At 39.5% G+C, this 24,270-nt stretch overlaps 1 protein-coding gene across 1 annotated transcript; it reads right to left on the bottom strand.

Annotated features, from left to right (window-relative positions):
* Positions 1–70: 70 nt before the first annotated feature.
* On the bottom strand, positions 71–17,629 carry mosmo.S (modulator of smoothened S homeolog). Its single transcript, NM_001091868.1, is given in 3 exon segments — positions 71–1,323; positions 3,320–3,532; positions 17,459–17,629. Coding segments are annotated over 3 exon segments (504 nt in total). The 5' UTR covers positions 17,565–17,629; the 3' UTR covers positions 71–1,138.
* Between the last annotated feature and the right edge of the window lie 6,641 nt (positions 17,630–24,270).

Genomic DNA, 24,270 nt, shown 5'->3' with positions numbered 1-24,270 from the left:
TATATATTTATATAAATATAAATGAATAATCCATCCCACCCCAAGACATTAGTGTTTTACTCTCTTTTTGTTTTTTTAAAGTTCCTCCTACAGATATATAGGTGAAGCGGAATACTTCGGCATCTTTTCTTGTCATGTTTACGGATTGGAATATTCCCTTTCAATGTGAAAAGCACCTTTTAGAACTTTTTCAAACACCCCTCTTTTCAATACCAACAGGAACATTGATAAATGGAAGCATACCCACAAGTGACTTTTTTTACTTACCGGACACCATGGGCCAGTTCCCCTGATCAGCAGAAAACCGCACCGGCTCTAAAGAGTTTTTCTAGCGAGCACCATGGAGAGATCCTCTTCCTGCTTCATCGGTTTTCAAAGAAGCAGGAAGAGGGTCTCTCCATGGTGGTGGCTAGAAGAACCCCGGCCGGTGCGGTTATCTGCCAATAGGAGTGCTGACCCAAGGTGTCCGGTAAGTAAAAGTAGTCACTTGGGAGTGCCTAACTTTTGGCACCACCAAGTGTAAAATGTGTTTTCTTCTCCTTTAGGCTGAAGGGAGGAGGAACACAAACCGAAATGGGGTAACCAAGTTTTGAGCCATCAGGCACCACAGTGTTGCTCAAGTTTGATCTCTTAGCTCGTTGGTGCGTTGAACCTATTTCAACATACTGATCCCTCAGTCTCCAGTTCTCTATTCCTCTTGGAAGTGAGGCCAGCCTCACTTGGCCTGGGAATACCGCTAGGATGTAGGCAAAGTTCATAAATACTGCTTTTTTTTCCCCTTCCTCTTCAATTCCCATAATCAGACGATAAAAATGGGAACTGGGTACAGTAATAAAGGTCGGTTTGCTTGTCAGTGTAAAGCATTCTTCACAAGTCCTGTCACAGTGCAGACCTGACTGCATGTTTATGCTCAGGAGATAAGTCAATGAGAATTGTATTTGGTTACGGAAAAGAAAGGCTCTCCTTTTGATCCAAAGTGCATAGCGAGAATGTCAAAATGCCCGCTGTCTTCTCGGTTCTCATGTCCCTTTCCTGCGAAGGCAATGTCTTCAGGAGTCTTTCGATAAACCCACCAATCGCACCCCCAAAAATGAAATGATCCATTCCAAGTAAAAAAATAAAAGTGAATTCCTTTAAATCAACCAGGTAAACATACTTTGCCTGCAAATAATAGTCCTACTATAGTAAAGAAAATGGATAAAACAAAAAGTACATAAGATGATCCAACTACTGTGTTGTTGGGCAATTTGTAGGGTTGGCCTCCAACTTCATTGATGTAAAATCCTATTGGGAATATTAATGCTGCCATACAAAAGAGGATCACTGTGGAGAGAGAAAAAAAAATACATTTTTCACAATTTTTTTGTACATAGCTAATTCTGGGCAGTCATTCTATGGCTACTAAAGCAAATAAAATTCTGTCTTGCATAAAAAAGGGCATTAACTCAAGGGATGAAAACATAATTCTGCCTCTTTATAGGTCCCTGGTGAGGCCTCATCTGGAGTATGCAGTGCAGTTTTGGACTCCAGTCCTTAAGAGGGATATAAATGAGCTGGAGAGAGTGCAGAGACTAAGTGCAACTAAATTGGTTAGAGGGATGGAAGACAAATTATGAGGGGAGACTGTCAAGGTTGGGGTTGTTTTCTCTGGAAAAAAGGCGCTTGCGAGGGGACATGATTACACTTTACAAGTACATTAGAGGACATTATAGACAAATAGCAGGGGACCTTTTTACCCATAAAGTGGATCACCGTACCAGAGGCCTCCCCTTTAGACTAGAAGAAAAGAACTTTCATTTGAAGCAACGTAGGGGGTTCTTCACAGTCAGGACAGTGAGGTTGTGGAATGCACTGCCGGGTGATGTTGTGATGCTGATTCAGTTAATGACTATAAGAATGGCTTGGATGATTTTTTTGGACAGACATAATATCAAAGGCTATTGTGATACTAAACTCTATAGTTAGTATAGATATGGGTATATAGAATTTATGTGAAAGTATGGAGGGGTGTGTGTATGGATGCTGGGTTTTCATTTGGAGGGGTTGAACTTGATGGACTTGGTTTTTTTTTTTCAACCCGATTTAACTATGTAACTAACTATGTAACAAGGCCAAATAAAATAATGTGGTTATTCAGAAATAAATGTAATTTAATAGGATTAGAAGTGGGCGCTTTAAGAGCTGCTCATTTGGCAAGGTCTTTACCCAATTTGTCCACCAGCATACTGCTCCTCATTTGGATGATCCGATGGTTTATCAACCCAAGCAAAACAATTAAATCAGAATAGGCGCTAAGAATTAGTCATCAGTGTGCTGACGCAGTCCTGAACCATTTTAAACCTGTAGCGAAATATCAGTCAAGAAGGCCGTTGGAAGTGTTCCATAAATGGGCCCAAAAGCTGCTGACTGCACTGGAGCGGACGAGTAGGTAGCTATTATTAGCCTGTATATAGCCACCTAACACCTAAATCAAAGGTGCAGAAACCGTGAAAAAAGATCAATATTCCCACAAAACAGGACACTGCATGTGAACTATAATGCAGTGTTGCCCTGCACTGATAAGACGATTTGAATTTTCGGTTCGGAACCATTCCATGGCATTCCATGGAATATTAAGACAGTCGAAGATTTTCTGAAATAACCTCCCAGTCGAATTGTGAGTATATTCGAATAAAAAAAAAATTCACATTGATTCGAAATTCGACATTTGATAAATGGGCCTCTAAGACTCTACTTGTTTTTGATAGCAACAGCTGGCTTTTAAAAAGGTCAGTAAAAGTCACATTCACTGAATGGATGCCAGCCCAGTGATTTTAATTGCCATACTGGGATCCTGCGTGCCAGCACTCCTTACTCCACGGTATGTTTCATCAGAGTGGGGCACAACCACTTTATTCTGTTTTCCCAACTACCTCTTGTGCTGCCAATTATGCATTAAATGGAAAAATAGAAAAAGATGGCTGTGCTGTGCCCTAAAGAAAGGTACCCTGGGTCAGTGTATTAAAGAGGAACGTTGGCCTAGGGTCTCAGGATAGTGGTCACTGGGGGCTGCAAATGCAGGACAATAAAACTCCCTGGCAAAGCATACAATTCTAATTTTGCCCCATTTTCGTGAACGAAATGGTTCAAATGGAAGTCAGGTCAATTACGGATAATTGACCTGCTGGACCATGCCTCCTGCTGGACAACAGGAAGGATTTGGTCAGTTTCCTTCTAGTATGATCCTTGTGACATCCCTAAATGATTTTTTGAGCAAAAATGTAACCGAGAGCTTAAAGAGTTTTCTGAAATATATTCAGTAAAATTGGCGTCCACTTACTGCCGGTAAATGCTATCCAGCGGGCATATTTTGTAGCTTCTCTTCTCCAATGGGAAGCCACTAGCAACCCACATGTAACAGTCAATGATATGATTCCCATGATGATAAAAAACAGAGTGGTTACCCACTCAGGTGGGAGCCTTGGTGGAATACAGATCCTGTCACGTCCATGAATAGTTTGACATTGTCTGACGAGGCCAACTGTGAGAGCTCCTGAAAAACAAGAACAGCAACATACATAAGTAGCCATATCTTTATTTTCTCTCAGTACAGGAGGACAAATGTGCCGTAGTAAGGATACTACAGCTGGTTAACTGTAGTTTGTTGTTTATATAAGACCTGTTATATAAAGAGAAACTTGTTTTCAACCTATTGTGCCCCAAAACCACCAGAATTTAAAATGTTACCTTTTTCCTCATTCTAAACCAGGTCACACAGACCAATTTTTTAATATTATATACTTTATTCAATTTCCCACCCAACACGGTTATAGAGTCCTACGCGGGTCTTTATTTTTTGAAACCTGTACCTGCAACCCGAACCCTCAATTTGACCCCCATGTTCCCACTACCAGGCCTGTAACAGGCCAACTAACCTTCACCCGATCCAGGGGCATGCAAAACTGGAAGTAACATCACTCTGGTACAGATCTTCCCAAAAAAAAAAAAAAATTAAAAACTGGAAGAACAATATGGGTAAAAAAAGATGATGACACCTGTCCTAGGTGTAGAATAGTGATGTGCGGGTCGAGAATTTCTCGACCCGTACCGAACCTAAACTGCCCCTCCCAAACCCGCTCCTTCCCTCTTTTTAAAGACCCGCGCTTGCCCCGCAGTGACGTCACAAAGGGGGCGTGGGCAGGCAGAAGTCCTCCCTTGCAACCACCCTTGACTTCCCGCAGGTGCTATCTCCCATTGTCTGTCTACTGGGGGTAGTTGAACATCTACTGCCTACCGCCCATGCAAGGCTGCGATTCCAGGCCCTATTATGCTACGCCAAGAAAAGTATGATTATGCATTGGATGGGACCCGCCCCCCCCACAAGAGATTCTTGGATCAACTAAGTTGATGCTGTCATACCTTTGATTAAGCTCATATATGAAGCCAGAGGTCGCACCCGCAAATTTGATACGGTGTGGAGTCCCTGGTGGGAGTCGGGCCTTGGCCCTCAACCAAGGAATCACATGGGGAATACATAAGGTAGTCCATGTACGGAAATATCACTTATGTAATTATAAATCTGTATACTATTAATGTTCTCAAACAATGTTGAATCAAATACAGTTACACACAAGGGTGGGTGGAAGGGATCAAGCCCAAACCTTTGTTGGGTACCCAGCCGGGTCACCCACAGACTGGCTGCACGACCAAGGAATCAGGGAATTTTGCCCGAAAATGAAAACTTTGTGGGTATTCCGCAGGTACCTGACCTGACCCCATGCAGGACTCCACACTGTGATAAACACGTATCCACTCTATCACACTATAATCCAAACAAGTAAATCAAAAGTGACTTTTACAATCATTTTAATCCCAGCTGCACATTCTTAACCAACATCCATGAAATCAGAATCTGTTTAATAATTACAATTACATGTGGAGTGGAACAACATGGATCTCAGCCAAAAACTAAATAAATTAGTGTCTATTTGCTTTCAAAGACAATACAAAAATCAAACTAAACCCCAGAAAAGCACAATATAAAACAATGTCTAATGGGTTTTTATTCATACAACACCCATTAAAAGCTGAAGCTAATAAAATGATCGGTATTTTTCCCCGCTAATTGTGTTTTATGCCCCTACCTGCAATTTAAGATTTACATCTAAAGACAAATGGTTGGCAATTCTCTGGCCAACAAAAGTCCTGAACTCACAACTTCTCAACTTGGGCCCAGAGCGAGGTTGAGATAATTGCACCTGACCCATCCTGTCAGCTTTGACCGTTAGCATTCTTTTCCGTGCCTATGATGTTAGCACAGAAATGCTTATAAGGCTATGCATTATGGAAGAGCATCAAAGCACAGCTAAGGGCAAGTTAAACAATTACATGTGCTTTAATGCAGTTGTCTTGTATTGTGTCACAACTTCCCGGATTAAGCTCAAAACAAGTCTGGACTTGCCAAGATTTGATTAGGGAACGTCTCCAATGACCAGAAGGAATAATGTAGAAAGGCCTTTAACATGTCTTTCATGGCTTAGAATTTTAAAGACCAAGTCAATTCAGAAAATAAAAAGGCTTGTTATGCATTTGTCTTGCACAGCCATCCTGCCCATATCATTTTATGCCATGTACTACTGACAGTCTATCAGAAGATTACATTTTTAAACAAACAGAAAAGCACCAGCAGGAACAAGGATAAGTCAGGATTGTCTGCCAAAAATGCATGTACCAATCATATGACGATTGGTAGGTAGCTGAACACATAGGGGCAGATTTACTAAGGTGGTATATTTGAATTAGGGATGCACTGAATCCACTATTTTGGATTCAGCCGAACCCTTCGTGAAAGATTCGGCAGAATACCGAACCGAATTTTCATATGTAAATTTCATATACTTCCTTGTTTTGTGACAAAAAGTCACGCGATTTCCTTCCCTGGTTCGTTCGGGCAGAAGGATTTGGCTGAATCCAAATCCTGTTGAAAAAGGCCGAATCCTGGCTAAATCCCGAACTGAATCCTGGATTCTTTTTGGTCAAAACTTACAAATTCGAATTTAAAACCATCAACTCTAATTTGAATTCGAAAGTGAGATTTATCACAGCTCGACCCTGGAAACAGATCTAATTCGACTATTCTCCACTTAAAACCTGCCGAGTTCATGTAGAAGTCAATTGCAGATGTCCCTTGAACTATTTCAAGATGTTAATAGTAGCAATGAGCCAATTTTTTGCCAAGTTTCACTTCGAAAATGACACCCCATGGACTCCAATGGGAGAAAAAAAATTGCTGTGTGTCAAGAAAAATTTGACACGCAAAAGTCGAGTTTTTTTCTGAGAGTTTTAAAAAATTCATATCACTAAAATTTGACCTTTGATAAATAACCCCCCTAGTTACATGTGTCCATCAAGTTCAACCTCTCCAAATGAACCCCAGTGCAAATATATAAACACTGACTGTATTATATTATTATTATTATTATTATTATTATTATTATTAAAGCTGTGACATTTAAAATTATGCAAAGTTTGCGTGAGGTCTGGTGGGCTCTGGTGCAAATGCCAAAATGATGCTGGAGTTTATCTCCATATTTACAGGAACTGGACGGGGCAATGCCCATTTATCCGGACTATCCGAGTTTCTGCTCAGATGTTCTCATATAAATATGTCCCTTAAGGTGGCCATACACGGGCCGATAAAAGCTGCCGACAGACCGTGTCGGCAGCTTATTGGCCCGTGTATGGGGCCCCCGACGGGCTTCCCCGATCGAGATCTGGCCGAAAGTCGGCCAGATCTTGATCGGATGGGATTAAAAATCCCGTCGGATCGCGGCCACATCTGTTCGTTGATGCGGTCCCGCGATCCGACCGCCCGTTTGGTGAACGCTAGGATCCGATCGTTGGGCCCTAGGGCCCACGATCGGATCAGCCCGATATTGCCCACCTCAAGGTGGGCATATCGGAGGGAGATCCGCTCGTTTGGCGACATCGCCAAACGAGCGGATCTATCCGTGTATGGCCACCTTTAGTCTCCCGTGTATTACTTATTTAAAGTAGGGATGCACCGAATCCAGGATTAGATTCGGTATTCGGCTAGTATTCTACCATTTTCAGCAGGATTCGGAGTCAGCCGAATTGTTGCGCCTGGCCTCTCCATAAAGGAGAATTCAACCCGTAATGCGCAGTTGGAGTAAATTTCCGGTCCCGAACCACTGCGTCAAAAGTCACAAATTTTTTTTATGAATTTCGGCGCATGCGCAGTTGCTCCGCACTGGAAATTTACTCCAACTGCGCATGCGCCTAAAATGCTGTCAAAACATGAAGATTTCCGGAGAAGAAGAAGATGGCTGCTGTGAACTCAGAGGCCAGAATCTGCATGGTGTAGTGAGTAAAAATTTAGGGGCATTTGCCCGGGGCGGGGGGGGGGGCAGGTAGGCTGGAGAGGGGTTTTTTTTTTTTATTACTGGTTGAATTCTTCATTGAAATCATGTGACTTTTTGTCACAAAACAAGGACGTAAAAAATGATTTAGCCTCACACTTCATGAGTGGCTCTATTTTTCCCTCCCACTCACTGATTTGCATATACAAATTAGGGTTCGGATTAATTTCGGTATTCGCCCAAATCTTTCACAAAGGATATGGAGGTTCGGCCGAATCCAAAATAGTAAATTCGGCGCATCCCTAGTCTAAAGGTCGCCTAAAAAGAATGGCACTAAGAACAATCTAGTACTTTTTCAAGACATGGTGTTTGTAGTGGGGGAAAAAAAGTGGAAAGTTGGAAGAATTGCCCAAAATGACAATGGTTGTAGGCCTTAGTAGTACCCACCCATCACTAGATAGTAAAATTATACAAAATGTAAATTAACTTGGCTACATAAAAAAAAGCAACATGACTAAAGGCTACACAGGAATACAAGCTGCTTTTATATCCCCCCCCCCTCACTTTACTGAAAATAAATAAAAATGTAAAAGAAGCCTTAGCTGAACCTAAGCCACTAACTTTTGCTAATTTAAAGTCACTTTACTGAAAATAAATAAAAATGTAAAAGAAGCCTTAGCTGACCCTAAGCCACTAACTTTTGCTAATTTAAAGGCTCCATTCTGAATACAAAGTGCTAATTGTATGTGTAACAGATGTTCAGATAGCTTTAAAGATGTTCATGTGGGCAGCAGCCATTCAGACAGATTTTCCCAGGAGGAAAATAGCGGATTTCAAGTTTTGCAAGAATTTCAAGGCGCAATACAATGCTGGGTCACTTCTCACAATGCATCCTACTACAGCTATAGAATCACAAGCCTACATGGAAGATTTCACAGCTGACCTAAAAATGCCCCAGCAAAAGCTTCATGCCATGTCAATCACTAAGAAGCTGTCTATTGGAATGACTAGGAAGTGACTTGTGGAAGCTGTAGCCACAGGACATCATGGCTTTCATTTGGCAGGAGATACTACAGTGTTTTATTGACTGTAATGAGCCAAGTGCTCTGAGCCAGGAAAGAACCTCTGTGGGCTCATCTGCTCCAATGCATAATGCCTCACATATATAAACACACTGATCAATGGAACAAAAAAGGGCAGAACTATGGAAGAGGAAAAGAAAAACAGAGACAGAAGAATCCAGCCAAAAATCTGGTTATACTGTAAATTTCACGAATACTGACTTATTAGCACACTTGTTTTTCGGACTGTCTACATACCTTTTATCAGGCACATCATAGCCAGCTAATGACAATAGTGACTTATTTATCAAACGTAATTATGATTCTTCAGATCACACCTTATCAGCTATTTATCAAATATTTTGTGGATTCATCTACTGCTAACTATGGGAGGTTCTCAAGGCCCAGTCCACTTATCATTTCCTGATTTGTTTTTACATAGATTTCTCTGCTAAATCAATACATTCCTTTGGCCTACGTCATCTACAACATGCTGACAACACACAAATTCTCCTTCCCCCATTGTGTATGCTCTACTGTTATTCTTTTCTTACTGCTCCTTAAAGGGATACCGTCGTGGGAAAACTATGTTTTATTCAAGGTAATGAGATAGCAGCTCCCTAACACAAGATAACAGCTCCCTGGTAGATCAGCACTGAATTGTAAAAAGCCAAGTGCCACTGAGACTGATGCAGTTACATTAAAGTGACCCAGTCATCAGAAAACATGTTTTTTTTTTTCAAAACGCATCAGTTAATAGTCCTTCTCTAGCAGACTTCTGCACTGAAATCCATTTCTCAAAAGAGCAAACAGATTTTTTTATATTCAACTTTGAAATCTGACATGGGGCTAGACGTATTGTCAATTTCCCAGCTGCCCTTAGTCATGTGACTTGTGCCTGCACTTTAGGAGAGAAATGCATTCTGGCAGGCTGCGGTTTTTCCTTCTCATTGTAACTGAATGTGTCTCAGTGAGACATGGTATTTTACTATTGAGTGTTGTTCTTAGATCTACCAGGCAGCTATTATCTTGTGTCAGGGAGCTGTTATCTGGTTACCTTCCCATTGTTCTTTTGTTTGGCTGCTGGGGGGAAAAAGGGAGGGGGTGATATCACTCTAACTTGCAGTACAGCAGTAAAGAGTGATTGAAGTTTATCAGAGCACAAGTCACATGACTTGGGGCAGCTGGGAAATTGACAATATGTCTAGCCCCATGTCAGATTTCAAAATTGAATATAAAAAAATCTGTTTGCGCTTTTGAAAAATGGATTTCAGTGCAGAATTCTGCTGGGGCAGCACTATTAACTGATTCATTTTGAAAAAAATATTTTTCCCATGACAGTATCCCTTTAAATTATTTTTTTTTTTTTTAGTAGACAAAGTATGGTGACCCAAATTACAGAAAGACCCAGTACCTGGGAAACATCAGGTCTCTATCATTTTGAATAACAGGTTCCATACCTGTATAAATAAATTAAATATAGCGTAAATGACAATGCCTATTTCATCAGTTTTCCTATATGACACGCTCTGCTTTGCTCTTGGAAGCCAAAACATGTCATGGATACAGTTTTAAATTAATTTGTAAATATTAATAATTACATTTGTCTCAGCATTTTGCTTTGCATCAACATTTTGTTTCAGTGGGAGCTTGGCACTTGCCAAATGAATTCTCTCTGAAAAGAAATTGATTTGAAATTTATGAGACAATAAGAAAACTCAAACGCTTTACAATATGGAATCCATGAACAAGAAACTACTAAATTAGAATACAATTGTAATTATAAGATTCAAACAGCTAAAACTGATAATTTCCTAATCTGGAGTTATAGGCCTTATTATAGCAATTCTCATGTGAATTTGATTTACAGGAAGAAAGGCTTTTTGGTATTTTTATCAGTAGATAAATATAGTCAGATACTGCTTTAATATAATTAAAAACTATAATAAATTATACAGTATTAGTACTATAATACCCATTATCCAGAAAGCTCAGAATTAAGGAAAGGCCATCTCCCATAGACTTCATTATAATCAAGTAATTCAAATTTTTTAAAAATAGCCTCTTTATGTAATAATATAACAGTACCTTTAAATTGATCCAAACTAAGATACAAGTAATCCTTATTGGAGGACCATTATGGTTATTTAATGTTTAAATTATTTTCTAGTAGACTTTAGATATGCAGATCCAAATTTCAGAAAGATCTGTTATCCGGAAAACCCCAAGTCCTGAGCATTTTCAATAACAGGTCCCATACCTGCAGTATCTATAGTATTAGTAGCAGTGACATAGCAAACTGTCGATATGTTTTAGGCAGTTTTGTTGCTATGGATTCCCACAGGAAATAGCAACTAATCAACTTCTTGTGCTCCTTATGATGTTGGATCAGTATTTTTTGGCCTGCTGTAGCCCTGAAGATACAATACTGTGAAGAAAAAAAATGGATCCTGGGAATGACATGGCAGCATTATTTATTTATTTTTAAATTTGGGAAGCAAACTGGTGTACCTTGAATGCAGAAGAGAGGACTTTCCACAAATCCTAACTTTTATGTGAGGCTTTAGTCCTATTTTAAAAAGATACAGTGTATTCAAATACTAGGGACAGCAGAAGCTGCCTGGTTTTAATTGAACAGGTTATAAAATTAATGCAGATTTTGGGTGATTGGGCGAGGGAGAGCTGTCTACAAATATTAACTTTTTTATGTGTGGCTTTTGTTGTCCTTTGAAAACACACAAAATGATTAATGTATATTGGAAAGTTGCTTAGAACAACATTTCGGTGGATAAAAGTGCCAATGTGCAACAGAACATGGGGGGAGGCCCTTGCTCCTTCCCTGCTCGCTTAGAAGCCCCTAAGCAACTAGCAGAAAGAGGGGAAAATGGCCCCTGTGGCGCGATCACCCAGGGGCCCCATAGGAGCAGTAGACATGTCTGCTGTGCTTGTTGCTGCCTCCACTTCCTGCTGCGCAAAGTGACTCCCCCTGACCCGTATATCACTTATGAAGCCTTCCTCCACACACACAAAATACACAATCACACCCTTTTTTACACTAATAAACACTTGCATTTACACTTACACACATTTTTGGGGATTGGGTACTTTCACACATTCACATTACTCACACAGACTTGCACATGTGCACACATTTTGTAAGTACTCACACACTTACACAATGTTATAGCTTTTTTTTTTTTTTTCTTTTAAACTGGATCCTGAGGTTTTTTTCTGAACAAAAAAAAAATGTTTTATTGCCATTGCAAATAGCGTATTCGCTAACCGCACTGTGCAATACTTTTGATATGTTATTTTGGTGATTATATTCCGTTTTTGGTGATTTTGGTGCATTAGCTGTTTTATTGCATTTTTGCCCATTTTATTGCATTTTCAGTTATGTGTACGTGTTGTTTACTTATTCTGTCTGTAAAATCTATTTGGCTCAGCTAAAATACTCAAACTGTATTTCTGGCTGCTTATTAAACTAGACAAAGAAAAAAAACAATTGATTTTAGTGTTTTTTTTTTTAATTTTAGTGATCTTATTGCATTCTGCTTTGTTTTTTGGGATTTGTTTTTTTGCCCTGTAAATTTGGCCTGCTTTATATCTATTATGGGGTCTCTGTGCACCACATAGTTTGGTAAATCTATGCATATTGGGCATCGAACTGTTCAGTAGACCCCAGAATTTCATATTAAGTATGATTTATGCTGCTACGTTATGAAATGTGGAGCAAAATGAATGCTTTGTGACAATTTTCAGAAATTTCATAAAACTGCTAGGTTCAGCGTTGCATTTTCATAGATTGCAGTAGAAATCCATTATCCATTTTGGATTCGTCAGAATGTGTATTTTGGGAATATTTTTCTAGGGTCTCAATATGGTTAGGAGGATTTATGGCATATAATACTCATACCAGGTACTTAAATTGCAGAAGCCATAGTGTCAGCGTGTTCATATGCACAGTTTTCATTTGGGGGTCTCTGTAATTCACACAGTTTGGTAAATCTATGCATATTGGACATCAAAGTGTTCCGCAAACATCTGGTGTTCATATTTAGGGAGTTTTTTCTTGATATCTAATGTTATGTGGGAGATAAGATGGTAGAAAGTGGAAGCTTTGAGGTGATTTTCAGGTATTTTATCAAAACTGACAATTTTGGTTAAATGTTGTAGTTTGGAGTAGAAAGACATGGTTACGCATTTTAGATTCGGCTGAATGTGTACTTTCCAAAAATATATGATTTTGGGTAGTTAAAGTATTTTATTGTGTTTTTACACCACAAAAAAATGCAGTAAATGTGATGCTTTTTCAGTAGCTGAAGTGATTTCTGGGACCGTTTGTATGCCTTACCTTAATTTTGTGGTCTCTAAACATTAGCTGCTTTGGAAATCCTATGCACAATGGGCATCAAACTATTCAGTGGACCCCTGGCATTCATATTCAGGGTGTTTTCTCTTGGTACCTAAGCATTGTGAGAGCTATGACCATGCAAAATAAAAGAGGTGATTTTTCAGAATTTTCATACATTTTTATAGAAATGGTTAAGTTCAGAAAAGCTTTGTTGTTTGGTACTTTGGAGTAGAAGGTCAGTTACCCATTTTGGATTCGGCAGAATGTGTACTTTTCAAAAATATATGGTTTCCTGGGGTAAACCTACTGTTTCAGGATGTTTTGGCTTCTTAATGTAAAATATGCCAAATTGGGGTTAGTGCTTTGAAAATTCGGTATTGTACTGCTGTGTGTTTTTGATCTATAGAAGCCAGACATAGGCATAAAACTATACATATCTGGTATTGGCACGTTCAAGACACTTGATGCTTTCCAAATCAGTTGAATTTTTGTGCATAAAAAAAATATTTTTCTGGTATCAAGCCCTATATCATGAATAGAATATATATTATTTTTTTTTGGTATTTATAGCACTAAATAGTGTTCCAGAAGTGGAAAGCTCAGGTTCTACTGAGAAAAACGATGGATTGTTTTTCCTAGGTAAACTAAAAATCCCCCCCAGGAAATGCCCCTGATCATGGATCGTTTGTATTAAAGCCTTAGCTGATGGCACGGATTTTGTTTATAATTTAACAAAATCCCAATTTTTCTTCTAGTTGATCCCCAGATGTAATCTGGCTGCAGGCATTATTAAGGCTATTAAAGGGTAGACTGTATGTTCCACTGGGAGTCAAAGTAGGGGGCACTTTACCAGTTCATTTTCCCACATTTATCTTGTATCAATATTATCGTTACTATTCTTCTTAAAGGAGACATTTTGCGTAAAAGCAAGAATGTGCCAGTGCATTATATTCTTTTAAATATAGAAGAATTGTGCTTTAAAAAGTAGTGTATCAGGCTGACTTATTGAATATTTCTGCATAAACCCTACTAGTCCCGCCCATCTGTTCCACTTCCTGCTGCCTCCTTTCCCAGGCTGTGCAGGGGAGCAGGTGGCACTCAGCACTGTAGGATAGGAACCAATTAGCAGCTAGGCTCACCTGATAGGGAACTGAAGCCTGTATTTGTTTGTATGACTGCAGGGCTGTGATTGGCTGTCTCCCTCAAACTGTGCTTCTAACATGGGGCCTTTAGGACACAGCAACTACTTAATCACGGATCCGCACACACAAAGTTTTCTGCAGTGGGGAAAGTGCCCCTTCTTTTTATTTGTTCAAACCACCAATATCTTGGTTGTTTGAACAAATAAAAACCTAAGAATCTCTTTGCCACCTCCAAGACCACCCTATCAATTTTCTCTAGCTAGCGCTTCAGACTTGGGAATCCAAGTCCTGGAAACCTGGGTTCCCAATCTTGCAGAATACCTCCCCATGAAATATATGTTGCTGTACAGTGCTTTGCCCTCAAGGAGCGCTATACAAATAAAAATATACATACATACTCCACCTTCAGCTATCAGTGGAAATCAGAAACTGGCTGGTTATCATAGCAGATGACCTGCTTTTGGGGTAGAGCTACCAGATCATTAGAAGATTCAGGGGCACTTCTTAAAGGGGTTGTTCACCTTTGAGTTAAGTTTTACTATGATGCAGAGATCAGTATTCTGATGCAATTTGCAATTGGTTGTTATTTTTTAGTATTTGTGGTTTGAGTTATTTCGCTTTTTATTCAGCAGCTCTACAGTTTGCAATCTCAGCAATCTGGTTGCTAGGGTCCAAATGACCATAGCAACCATGCATTCATCTGAATAAGAGACTGGAATATAATTAGGGGATGGTCTGAATAGTAACATGAGTAATACAAACTCACAATAACATCACCTGTGTAGTCTTACAGAACCTTTCTTTCTAGATGGGGTTAGTGACCCCCATTTTAAAGCTGGAGTCAGAAGCAGAGACCAAATAATTTAAAAACTATACTAAATAAATAATGAAGGCCAACTGAAACGTTGCTTAGACTTGGTCATTCTATAACATACTTAAAAGTTAACTTAAAGGTGAACCACCCCTTTAATAATGTGGCCATAGATGTTGAGATCCGCTCGTTTGGCGATGTCTCCAAATGAAAGGATCTCTCCCAGATATGCCCACATTGAAGCTTATCCGACATGGGTGGTCGGTTTGCCGGACCGCATACATGCATAGCTGCGGCCGCGATCCAACGGGATTTTTTTCATCAATAGTTTTTTATTGCATTTTAAAACATACAGTATTCATGCAAGACAGAAAAATGACATGATGTCCTGAAACATGTATAAAGCATATAGTTATTACATATAATGCTCTAACATTGTTATATTAAGTTTACGTAAAAACATAAACCTTAAAAAAAATTAAATTAAATCTGCTATTACATACACAACACCAAAGTCTTAGGCTGAGACCCGTTGAGTACAAAAGCATGTTACACTAAGCAATGATCCAGAGTTCCCTCTCGGGCTTCAAGTATATGTTCAGTGGTGGACTTATCACACCCAACATAATACAAGTCATATTGAAAGAAGCTGTCTTGTGGTGGGGTCACAGTGTCTGTAGTCCAACCATGGTTGCCAAACTTTTAATACTTGTTAGGGTTGCCACCTGGCCGGTAAAAATTATGGTTGATCTCAATGTTATTAATAGGAAAAAAATGATAAATACATAAGAAGGCCGGTATTTTTTTCCCGGAAAAAGTGGCAACCCTACTTATCGTGGGTATTGTTAAGAAAGCTAGCCAATTTTTCATTCACCATAATCCAACCTACTTGGTGTTTAAAGGGATACTGTCATGGGAAAAAAATTTTTTTTCAAAATGAATCAGTTAATAGTGCTGCTCCAGCAGAATTCTGCACTGAAATCCATTTCTCAAAAGAGCAAACAGATTTTTTTATATTCAATTTTGAAATCTGACATGGGGCTAGACATTTTGTCAATTTCCCAGCTGCCCCATGTCATGTGACTTGTGCTCTGATAAACTTCAATCACTCTTTACTGCTGTACTGCAAGTTGAAGTGATATCACCCCCTCCCTTTCCCCCCCAGCAGCCAAACAAAAGAACTATGGGAAGGTAACCAGATAACAGCTCCCTAACACAAGATAAGAGCTGCCTGGTAGATCTAAGAACAACACTCAATAGTAAAAACCCATGTCCCACTGAGACACATTCAGTTACATTGAGAAGGAAAAACAGCAGCCTGCCAGAAAGCATTTCTCTCCTAAAGTGCAGGCACAAGTCACATGACCTGGGGCAGCTGGGAAATTGACAAAATGTCTAGCCCCATGTCAGATTTCAAAATTGAATATAAAAAAATCTGTTTGCTCTTTTGAGAAATGGATTTCAGTGCAGAATTTGGCTGAAGCAGCACTATTAACTGATTCATTTTGAAATAAAAATTCTTTCCCATGACAGTATCCCTTTAAAGACCAAAAGGGGAATGGAGCTATATTTTCCATGCTTTAGCTATGGAGATCCGACGGGATTTTTAACCGATCGGATGGCCCCACACACAGGCTAATAAGCTGCCGACTCGTTTTATATCGGCCAGTGTGTGGAGGCCTTAAAGGGATACCGTCATGGGAAAAATATTTTTTTTCAAAATGAATCAGTTAATGGTTCTGCTCCAGCAGAATTCTGCACTGAAATCCATTTCTCAAAAGAGCAAACAGAATTTTTTATATTCAATTTTGAAATCTGACATGGGGCTAGACATATTGTCAATTTCCCAGCTGCCCCAATTCATGTGACTTGTGCTCTGATAAACTGTAATCACTCTTTACTGCAAGTTGGAGTGATATCACCCCCCCTCCCTTCCCCCCCCCCCCAGCAGCCAAACAAAAGAACAATTGGAAGGTAACCAGATAACTGCTCCCTAACACAAGATAACAGCTGCCTGGTAGATCTAAGAACAACACTCAATAGTAAAAACCCATGTCCCACTGAGACACATTCAGTTACATTGAGAAGGAAAAACAGCAGCCTGCCAAAAAGCATTTCTCTCCCAAAGTGCAGGCACAAGTCACATGACCTGGGGCAGCTGGGAAATTGACAAAATGTCTAGCCCCATGTCAGATTTTAAAATTGAATATAAAAAAAATCTGTTTGCTCTTTTGAGAAATGGATTTCAGTGCAGAATTCTGCTGGAGTAGCACTATGAACTGATGCATTTTGGAAAAAAACATGTTTTCCGATGACAGGATCCCTTTGATATATTCATGTTGCAGGGCCACACTGATACATCTACATTAAATTGCAGTACACCCCTTCCAAATGGGTTTCTCTCTGAATTTGCAATTGATCTGATAAGACAACTGTGTGTTTGTGTGTGTGTGCAGGGGGAAAGAGGGTTCTGCTTGGCTTCAAAGCGAAGGTACTTATTAAATCTCAATGTGGCCACAGCTGGAGGGCTGCACATTCATTATTGGAACAGTGCTACATAAAGGATTAAACCTTTAGTCTAAGCGACCCCCCTTGGCAAATGCTATTTGGTCCTACCCTAAAACCAAGACGTCTCCTATAACAAAGCGACTATCCAGTAGCGTGCAACCCATTTGCTTCCTATTACTCCAGTCACACATACAGCCCAACACCTTCCCTACCCCGCTACTTACCGGCAGACTCCCCCGTGTTGATCCAGTCCGGGTTGGCGATACTGGCGATGGCAAAGATATCCGCTGCCAGAAACAAACATCCAGAAATGATGGTCAGTTTATCCATATCTTTCCCCCCGCCGCTCCCCTCTGAGACGGAGGGGGGAATATTCCTGTTCGGATAACACTAACAGAGCTCACTAGACTGGGCCAACCACTGACCCGGAACTCAATTCGTATTCCCACTGCAGACCCGGAAGTAAACGCGGCGCTACTATTCTTCCCCCTGGATACAAGCAATGATGCCCCGCCCATAGCGTGTTACTACGGGAGCCGGTGGGTGGCGTAAACATCTCGGTCACAACATGTCTTTTAACAAGTGCGTGTTTTCTGTTGACGATGACTGGCTGTCAGGGTTGGTTGCTTTCCAACCAAATTGGGCTACTAATTTAAAAGTGCAGGTGGGTTTTGAAAGTACAAAAAGTACGGATTTGGGCTACTTTGGGTGATTTTTACTTTGTAAACCAGCCGAAGTTTTTCCTCTTTGCCCTAATGTGCCAAGGCTGTGTCTCCTGATGCATTTTGGGCAATGTAGTTTTTGTTTAACAATTTGCTGACTGCCAAATTTAATGTAACACTACAATGCCCAGCATACAATGGGACTAGGGTTGCCACCTTTTAAGGAGAAAATACCGGCCTTCCTATATATTTATCTTTTTTTCCCTTATTAATAACATTGGGATCAGCCATCATTTTTACTGGCCAGGCTTAACGCCAATGTTATTAATAGGAAAAAAAGGGCAAGAATATAGGAAGGTTGGTATTTTTTTTCCAGAAAAGGTGGCAACCCTAAATGGGATTGACTTGTGTAGAAGTTGGGAGTTACCAGATTTTGGGCTCTGTACCACAGTCTCCCGTCACTCTTAAGTATTCTAACATTTTCAGGTGACTTTCCTCAATTTCAGACAATTTTGGGGCAAAAATATGCTGGCCACCAAAATGCCTCTAGAGGTTGACCTGTTTTACCAATTCCCTGAAGAAGGAACTAAACCTGGGCCTAGGATTTATGGCTAATTATGTGGATTAAGAAAGGACTGCACCAGTTCAGAAATACCAACATGTCTGGATCTGGACTAAGATCACATGGAATTCTTTTTATTCTACACTCCAATAATTCAGTCCTAATTTATACTCTGCCTCTCTGACCCGCATTATCTTGTACCTTATCTGCTTGTCTCTTGCAGATCCCTTCGTAAATGACTTTGACACTTTACACACAGATTGATATTTCTTTTTGTTGGTCATTTGACCTATGAGCTGAATGTTGTATATATACCAGAGAACACCACATCTTCAGTGTAATCAGCTTGAAAAAGGAACTAAAATATTCTGAAACCTTGCTATGATTATATTAGTTAGCCAATAAAGGTATTACCTTTATACCACTTTTGTTATTTTTTTTTATTTCAAAAGGGTTGCCCTGTAACCAATATTTATTGAAATTGTATATATATTCAGTCCTCGTGGGGCCTCCATACCTCCCTCTGTATTTAAGCCCCTGGTGAAGGGGGCAAATGTGTCCCATTTTGCTTCACGGAAAAATGTGCAAATCGGTGAAATTCAAAAAGGCGTATTTTCACATATGTTCATTTTTTTTTTTCACTGCACATGTGTTATTTTGAGCTACTTTTGAAGTGCCTCTTGGCTAGTTTTCGTCTGGTTTTATAGCTGACTTTGGCTAGTCTTGACAGTACTGCTGGCTGTGTTTAGTTCAGTTCCCTTACATACAGGTCTGTGTCCTCTCACGTAAATGATCAAATTCACAATGACATGAAAGTGGAAACTAACGGGGGGGGGGGAGATTGTTGGGAGTACAAGGACTTTTAGGAACTCAGGGGCGGCTTTTGTGTATTATATAGTTAACCCTTAGAGGCATGTATTGATAGAACTAACGAATATGTATAAGAGGGGCAAAAAGGCATGATTTGTGCTTTGTTATAATGTTAAAATGGTTGTTCACCTTTGAGATAACTGTTAGTATGATGTAGAGAGTGATATTTTGAGACATTTTGCAATTGGTTTTCATTTTTTATTATTTAAGGTTTTTGAGTTATTTCACTTTTTATTCAGCAGCTCTTCTATTTGCATTTTAAGCAATCTGGTTGCTTGGGTGTAAATTCCTCTAGCAACCATGCACTGATTTCAATAAGAGGCTGGAAAATGAATAGGAGAGGGACTGAATAGAAAAATGAGGAATAATAAGTATCAACAACAATACATTTATTGCCTTACAGAGCATTTGAAAGCTGCAAAGAGTTAGAAGAAAAAGGCAAATAACTATACAACTATAAAAAAAATAAAATAATGAAACCCGATTGAAAAGTTGCTTAGAATATGGCCATTCTATAACATACTACAAGTTACAATTAGGGCAGAGACACATGGTCAGATTCGGGAAGATTTAGTCACCTGGCGATAGTTCGCCTCTTCTTCCCGAACTGCCTCCCACCGGCGCTCGGAGAGCTTAGTTTCCGAAGTTTCCTCGTGAGGCGACTTCGGAAAACGAAGCGCACCAATTGCCATCCTGCCGGCGATTTACATTCTAACCGGTGGGAGGCAGTTCGAAGAAGAGGAGGTTTGTTGCTGGGCGACTAATCCTCCCCAAATCTGAGCATGTGTCTTTGTCTTAAAGGTGAACCACCCCTTTAAAGATAGACAAGAGAGTAACTGTTTTGTGTAAAATAAAACACATCACAAAGGATAAAAAAATTTTGGAAACGTATTCTGTATTTTAGGGTCATATTTTCTATATAGACCAAGTGCATCAATCCTTTAAAGGTGTACCTTGGATAAGTTGCCATGGATTGTAGAAAGGTGAGCACTCGACAAAGCAGATTACTGCTAAAGTGAGGTTTTATTTTAGACTTTCTGACACAACCATGCATTGCTTTGAATAAGAGAAATATAAATAGGAGAGGCCTGAATAGAAAGATGAGTAATAAAAATTAGCAATAACAATACATTTGAAGTCTTACACAGCATTTGATTTTAGATGGGGTGAGTGACCCCCTTTTGAAACCAGGAAAGAGTCAGAAGAAAAAGGCAAATTATCAAAAAACTATAAAAAAATAAATAATGAAGGCAAATTGAAAAGTTGCTTAGAATTGGCCATTCTATAACATATCTGACGATGGGTTTAAAGTTTCTAAAACAGTGTGGTGTTTTTTTTCCCCCTCAGAAACAGATAGGCGACATGTTTGCTTTTAGACATAGACATTTAGAGGAGTGGAATTTATGGGTCTTTGAATTTGCTCAGCCACATTTTGTTTTCATCAATAATGGATTTGATGCTGTGCGGATCAGTGTATTTTTCAGTAACAGGTGCTCTTTGCATTGTTTCAACTTTCTCTTCTGCTAAAACAAATCCAAATTTGGGCCTGAGTTGGCAATCTGTGAATTCTGGCAAAAGGTAGAGGAGCTGCTGTAAGATGCATTATAAAGTATCTATTTAGTAGGCAGGTGTGGGCTGTTTGGGGCTTTCTGTAGTATTAAATGCCAGGGCTTATTTTCAGTCCCAGTCCAAGCCTGTCCAAACTCATTGTCAAAGCATAGGCATTTAGAGGCGACATTCCTGAGCGGAAGTATTTCTTCCTCTTCTCCTTCAAAATGGCACATAGGGAATTAGTGCTAGATTATTCAGGAGAACTAAACCCTAAAAATGAATATAGCTAAAAATGTCATCTTTTACATACTGAAATTTTGTACCAACCTAAAGTTTCAGCATCTCAATAACGGCAATGATCCGGGACTTGCCAGAGGAGGTCACCACCTTGGAAAGTGTCTGTGACACTCACATGCTCAGTGGGCTCTGAGCAGCTGTTGAGAAGATAAGCTTAGGGTCGTCGCAAATTATCAAGCAGAAAATTAAGTTTCTGTTTCTGCATAATAAGCATTACTTTGCCTGAAGGCTTTTCAAGTTATAATCAAATGATTTGTTGGTTATGAGCCTTTACTTTATTCTCTTTCTTGCTCCCATTCTCTGGAACAGGTTTAGCATCTCTTCCTGCTTTACAGGCATCCGACTTAGACCGGCAGCTTTTCAGCAAATGGTGACAATGTCTTTTATCAAGTTCGTATTTTGCTCTGATTACCTGTAACATTGGGAGGCTCTACTACAGGTTTTTTTTTTTTTAAAGGATTTTATTTATACATTGTATACAAACAAACAGAAAACAGAACAGTACTATTGCAGATAGTTTCAGGCATTGAGTAAACAGAGTTATACAGATGACATTCTGGTGGTTTCACACATTTGGTGCATATTATAACAAGCCTAGTGAGGAAGCTGCCAGGTTATTAAGAGGACTACCATGTACTAGGGAGGTTTGCCTTATCAGGTCTCTGAGTAAATCGTGGCTTTGTCTCAGAGCTCATACATTAATTTAGCCTCTGGGCAGACTTCCAGCCAGGGGCCCCCTGACAGCATCAAACTTTTAGGGGCATTGTCTGAACATATATATCAGTTTTATCACTGCAAGTCTATTTTTCACTAGGGTAATAATTTCCTTCGCTGTGGAACAGGGTTCATCCACATACTCAATATTAACTTTTTACCATGTAAAAGTAGAGATCTTAGTATTGTTCTAGTTTTAATGCTGGGGGGGGGCTAGATCTTGGTTGATCTTGGTTTCATCTGTCCAAAGAATGTTTGTCCAGAACTGTGCTGGCTTTTTTAGATGTTATTTAGCAAAGTCCAATCTAGCTTTTCTATTCATGATGCTTATGAGTGGCTTGCACCTTGCAGTGCACCCTCTGTATTTACTTTCATGCAGTCTTCTCTTTATGGTAGACTTGGATATCGATACGCCTACCTCCTGGAGTGGTGTTCACTTGGCTGTTGTTAAGGGGTTTCTCTTCACCATGGAAATGATTCTGCGATCATCAACCACTGATGTCTTCTGTGGACGTCTAGGTCTTTTTTTGCGTTGCTGAGTTCACCAGTGCTTTCTTTCTCAGGATGTACCAAACTGTAGATTTTGCCACTCCTAATATTGTCGCAATTTCTCAGATGTGTTTTCTATATTTTTGCAGCTTAAGGATGGCTTGTTCCACCTGCATGTTGTCTGTTCACAGCAAAATCTTCCACCTACAAGTACCCCCCCCCCTCAAATCAACTCCAGGGCTTTTATCTGCTTCATTGTTGGACATAACAAAGGAATTGCCCAAACCCGCCCATGAAATAGCTTTTGAGTCAATTGTCTAATTGCTTTTGAGCCCCTGCAATTAAGTGATTGTGTTTAAAAAAGGCTTTAGTTCCTCAAATTTTTATGCAATCTTTTTGTTCAACCCACTGAATTAAAGCTGGAAGTCTGTAGTTTTTTTTTTTTGTTTTTTTTTTGAAGAAATGTGGTTTATTCCCCCAGGGAGTATATTGTTTATGCACAATAGATATTTAACAGTAGTAAATATAAGGGCAAAGAGCTTGCATACCGCTATGTTGAATATAACCTTTGCAGTTCATAAAGTGCTAGAGAGAGTTAACAAATTCATAGAATTCTGAAACATAAAGGTAGTGACAAAAAACAATTTGAAACAATTGCTCAGATTTTGCCTTGAAATATTCAGTACAGATAGAGCAAATTATACCGCTAGGTATTTGCAAGTACAGGGGATGCTTTGGTGTGGTGGAGAATTTACAAGCTGTCAGTCATTAATAACTTTAAATTTATTGAAGCAACTAAGGAAGACCTTAGGACCAAACTTCTGTATGCATCACTAATTGTCCTGGTTTGTGTAATCAGAAGTTTTCAAATACAGTTTAACTGATATATGGTAACATGATACATCATTTATAAAGTGTGTGCTTATTAGATGAAGATGTGACTTAAGGGTGGAGGGTTAGAGACCTTCAATAGCTTCTGTAAATAATAAGTATTCCAGTTGAAAAGCAATCATTCAGTGGTATAAGTGTGTAGGATGGAGTGGTTGCGAGTGGGGACTATAAAGTCACATTAAGTATAGAAACTTTGGCAATTATGTGATTCAAATGTTTTACTGATGGAAAGGTATTTTTGACATTTTGTTGCCAGGACAAAACATCTCTTGTGTGCTTACTAATTGGTGTAATTGTTTATTTTTTGGGGGAATAATTCTGTATTGTAATTCAGTATTTTTTTTTTTTTTTATAACTTGTTTTTATTTGAGGTGATAAAGCAAAATCACAAGATATATTCTGACATGTTTTCACGGAGCAGAGATTGTAGTGATTATGATATCAAACGTAAACATTTCAATAACAATTTAAACATTCAGCTCAGTTGCGATGAAAAGCATGGGGGGGGGACGTAGATCCTATGAGGGGAGAGTTAGATAAGAGGTCAGCAATCTGTTAGCTTGATGACTTCTGGGAGGTGCTGTATCGGATTGTAAAATTCTTGTTGCAATGTTGTCAAGTGTTGGGATGATTCCATGAGCAAAGGGTGGCCTTTGAGAGTTTCCATATCATACCATGGCGTATGTCTGAAAGTGTAGATCGTGAGGCATTTGATCCGTTGTGGGAGGTGTGATATATAGGTAGACCAGGTGTTGAAGAATTTCGGTGTATCATGTTCTTTCCTGGTTACAGTTTCCAACCAGTCCATATGGAACATGTGATGTAACTTTTGTTGTACTAATACCAATGGAGGGGGATCAGTGTGTAGCCATTGTTGTAGTATTGTTTTCCTGGCTGCTGCAGCCAGTCTTCCCATGAGGTGCTTTTCAGTTTTTGTTAGTTGTGTGAACGAAGTGGGATTGCTGAATAGGGCCCATTCTATATGTGCTTGGAGAGGTTT

This window comes from Xenopus laevis, chromosome 9_10S (assembly GCF_017654675.1).
Source record: "Xenopus laevis strain J_2021 chromosome 9_10S, Xenopus_laevis_v10.1, whole genome shotgun sequence".
NCBI lineage: Eukaryota > Metazoa > Chordata > Amphibia > Anura > Pipidae > Xenopus > Xenopus laevis.
The sequence above is the reverse complement of the archived record's forward strand: the minus strand, read 5'-3'. Positions and strand labels throughout refer to the sequence as shown.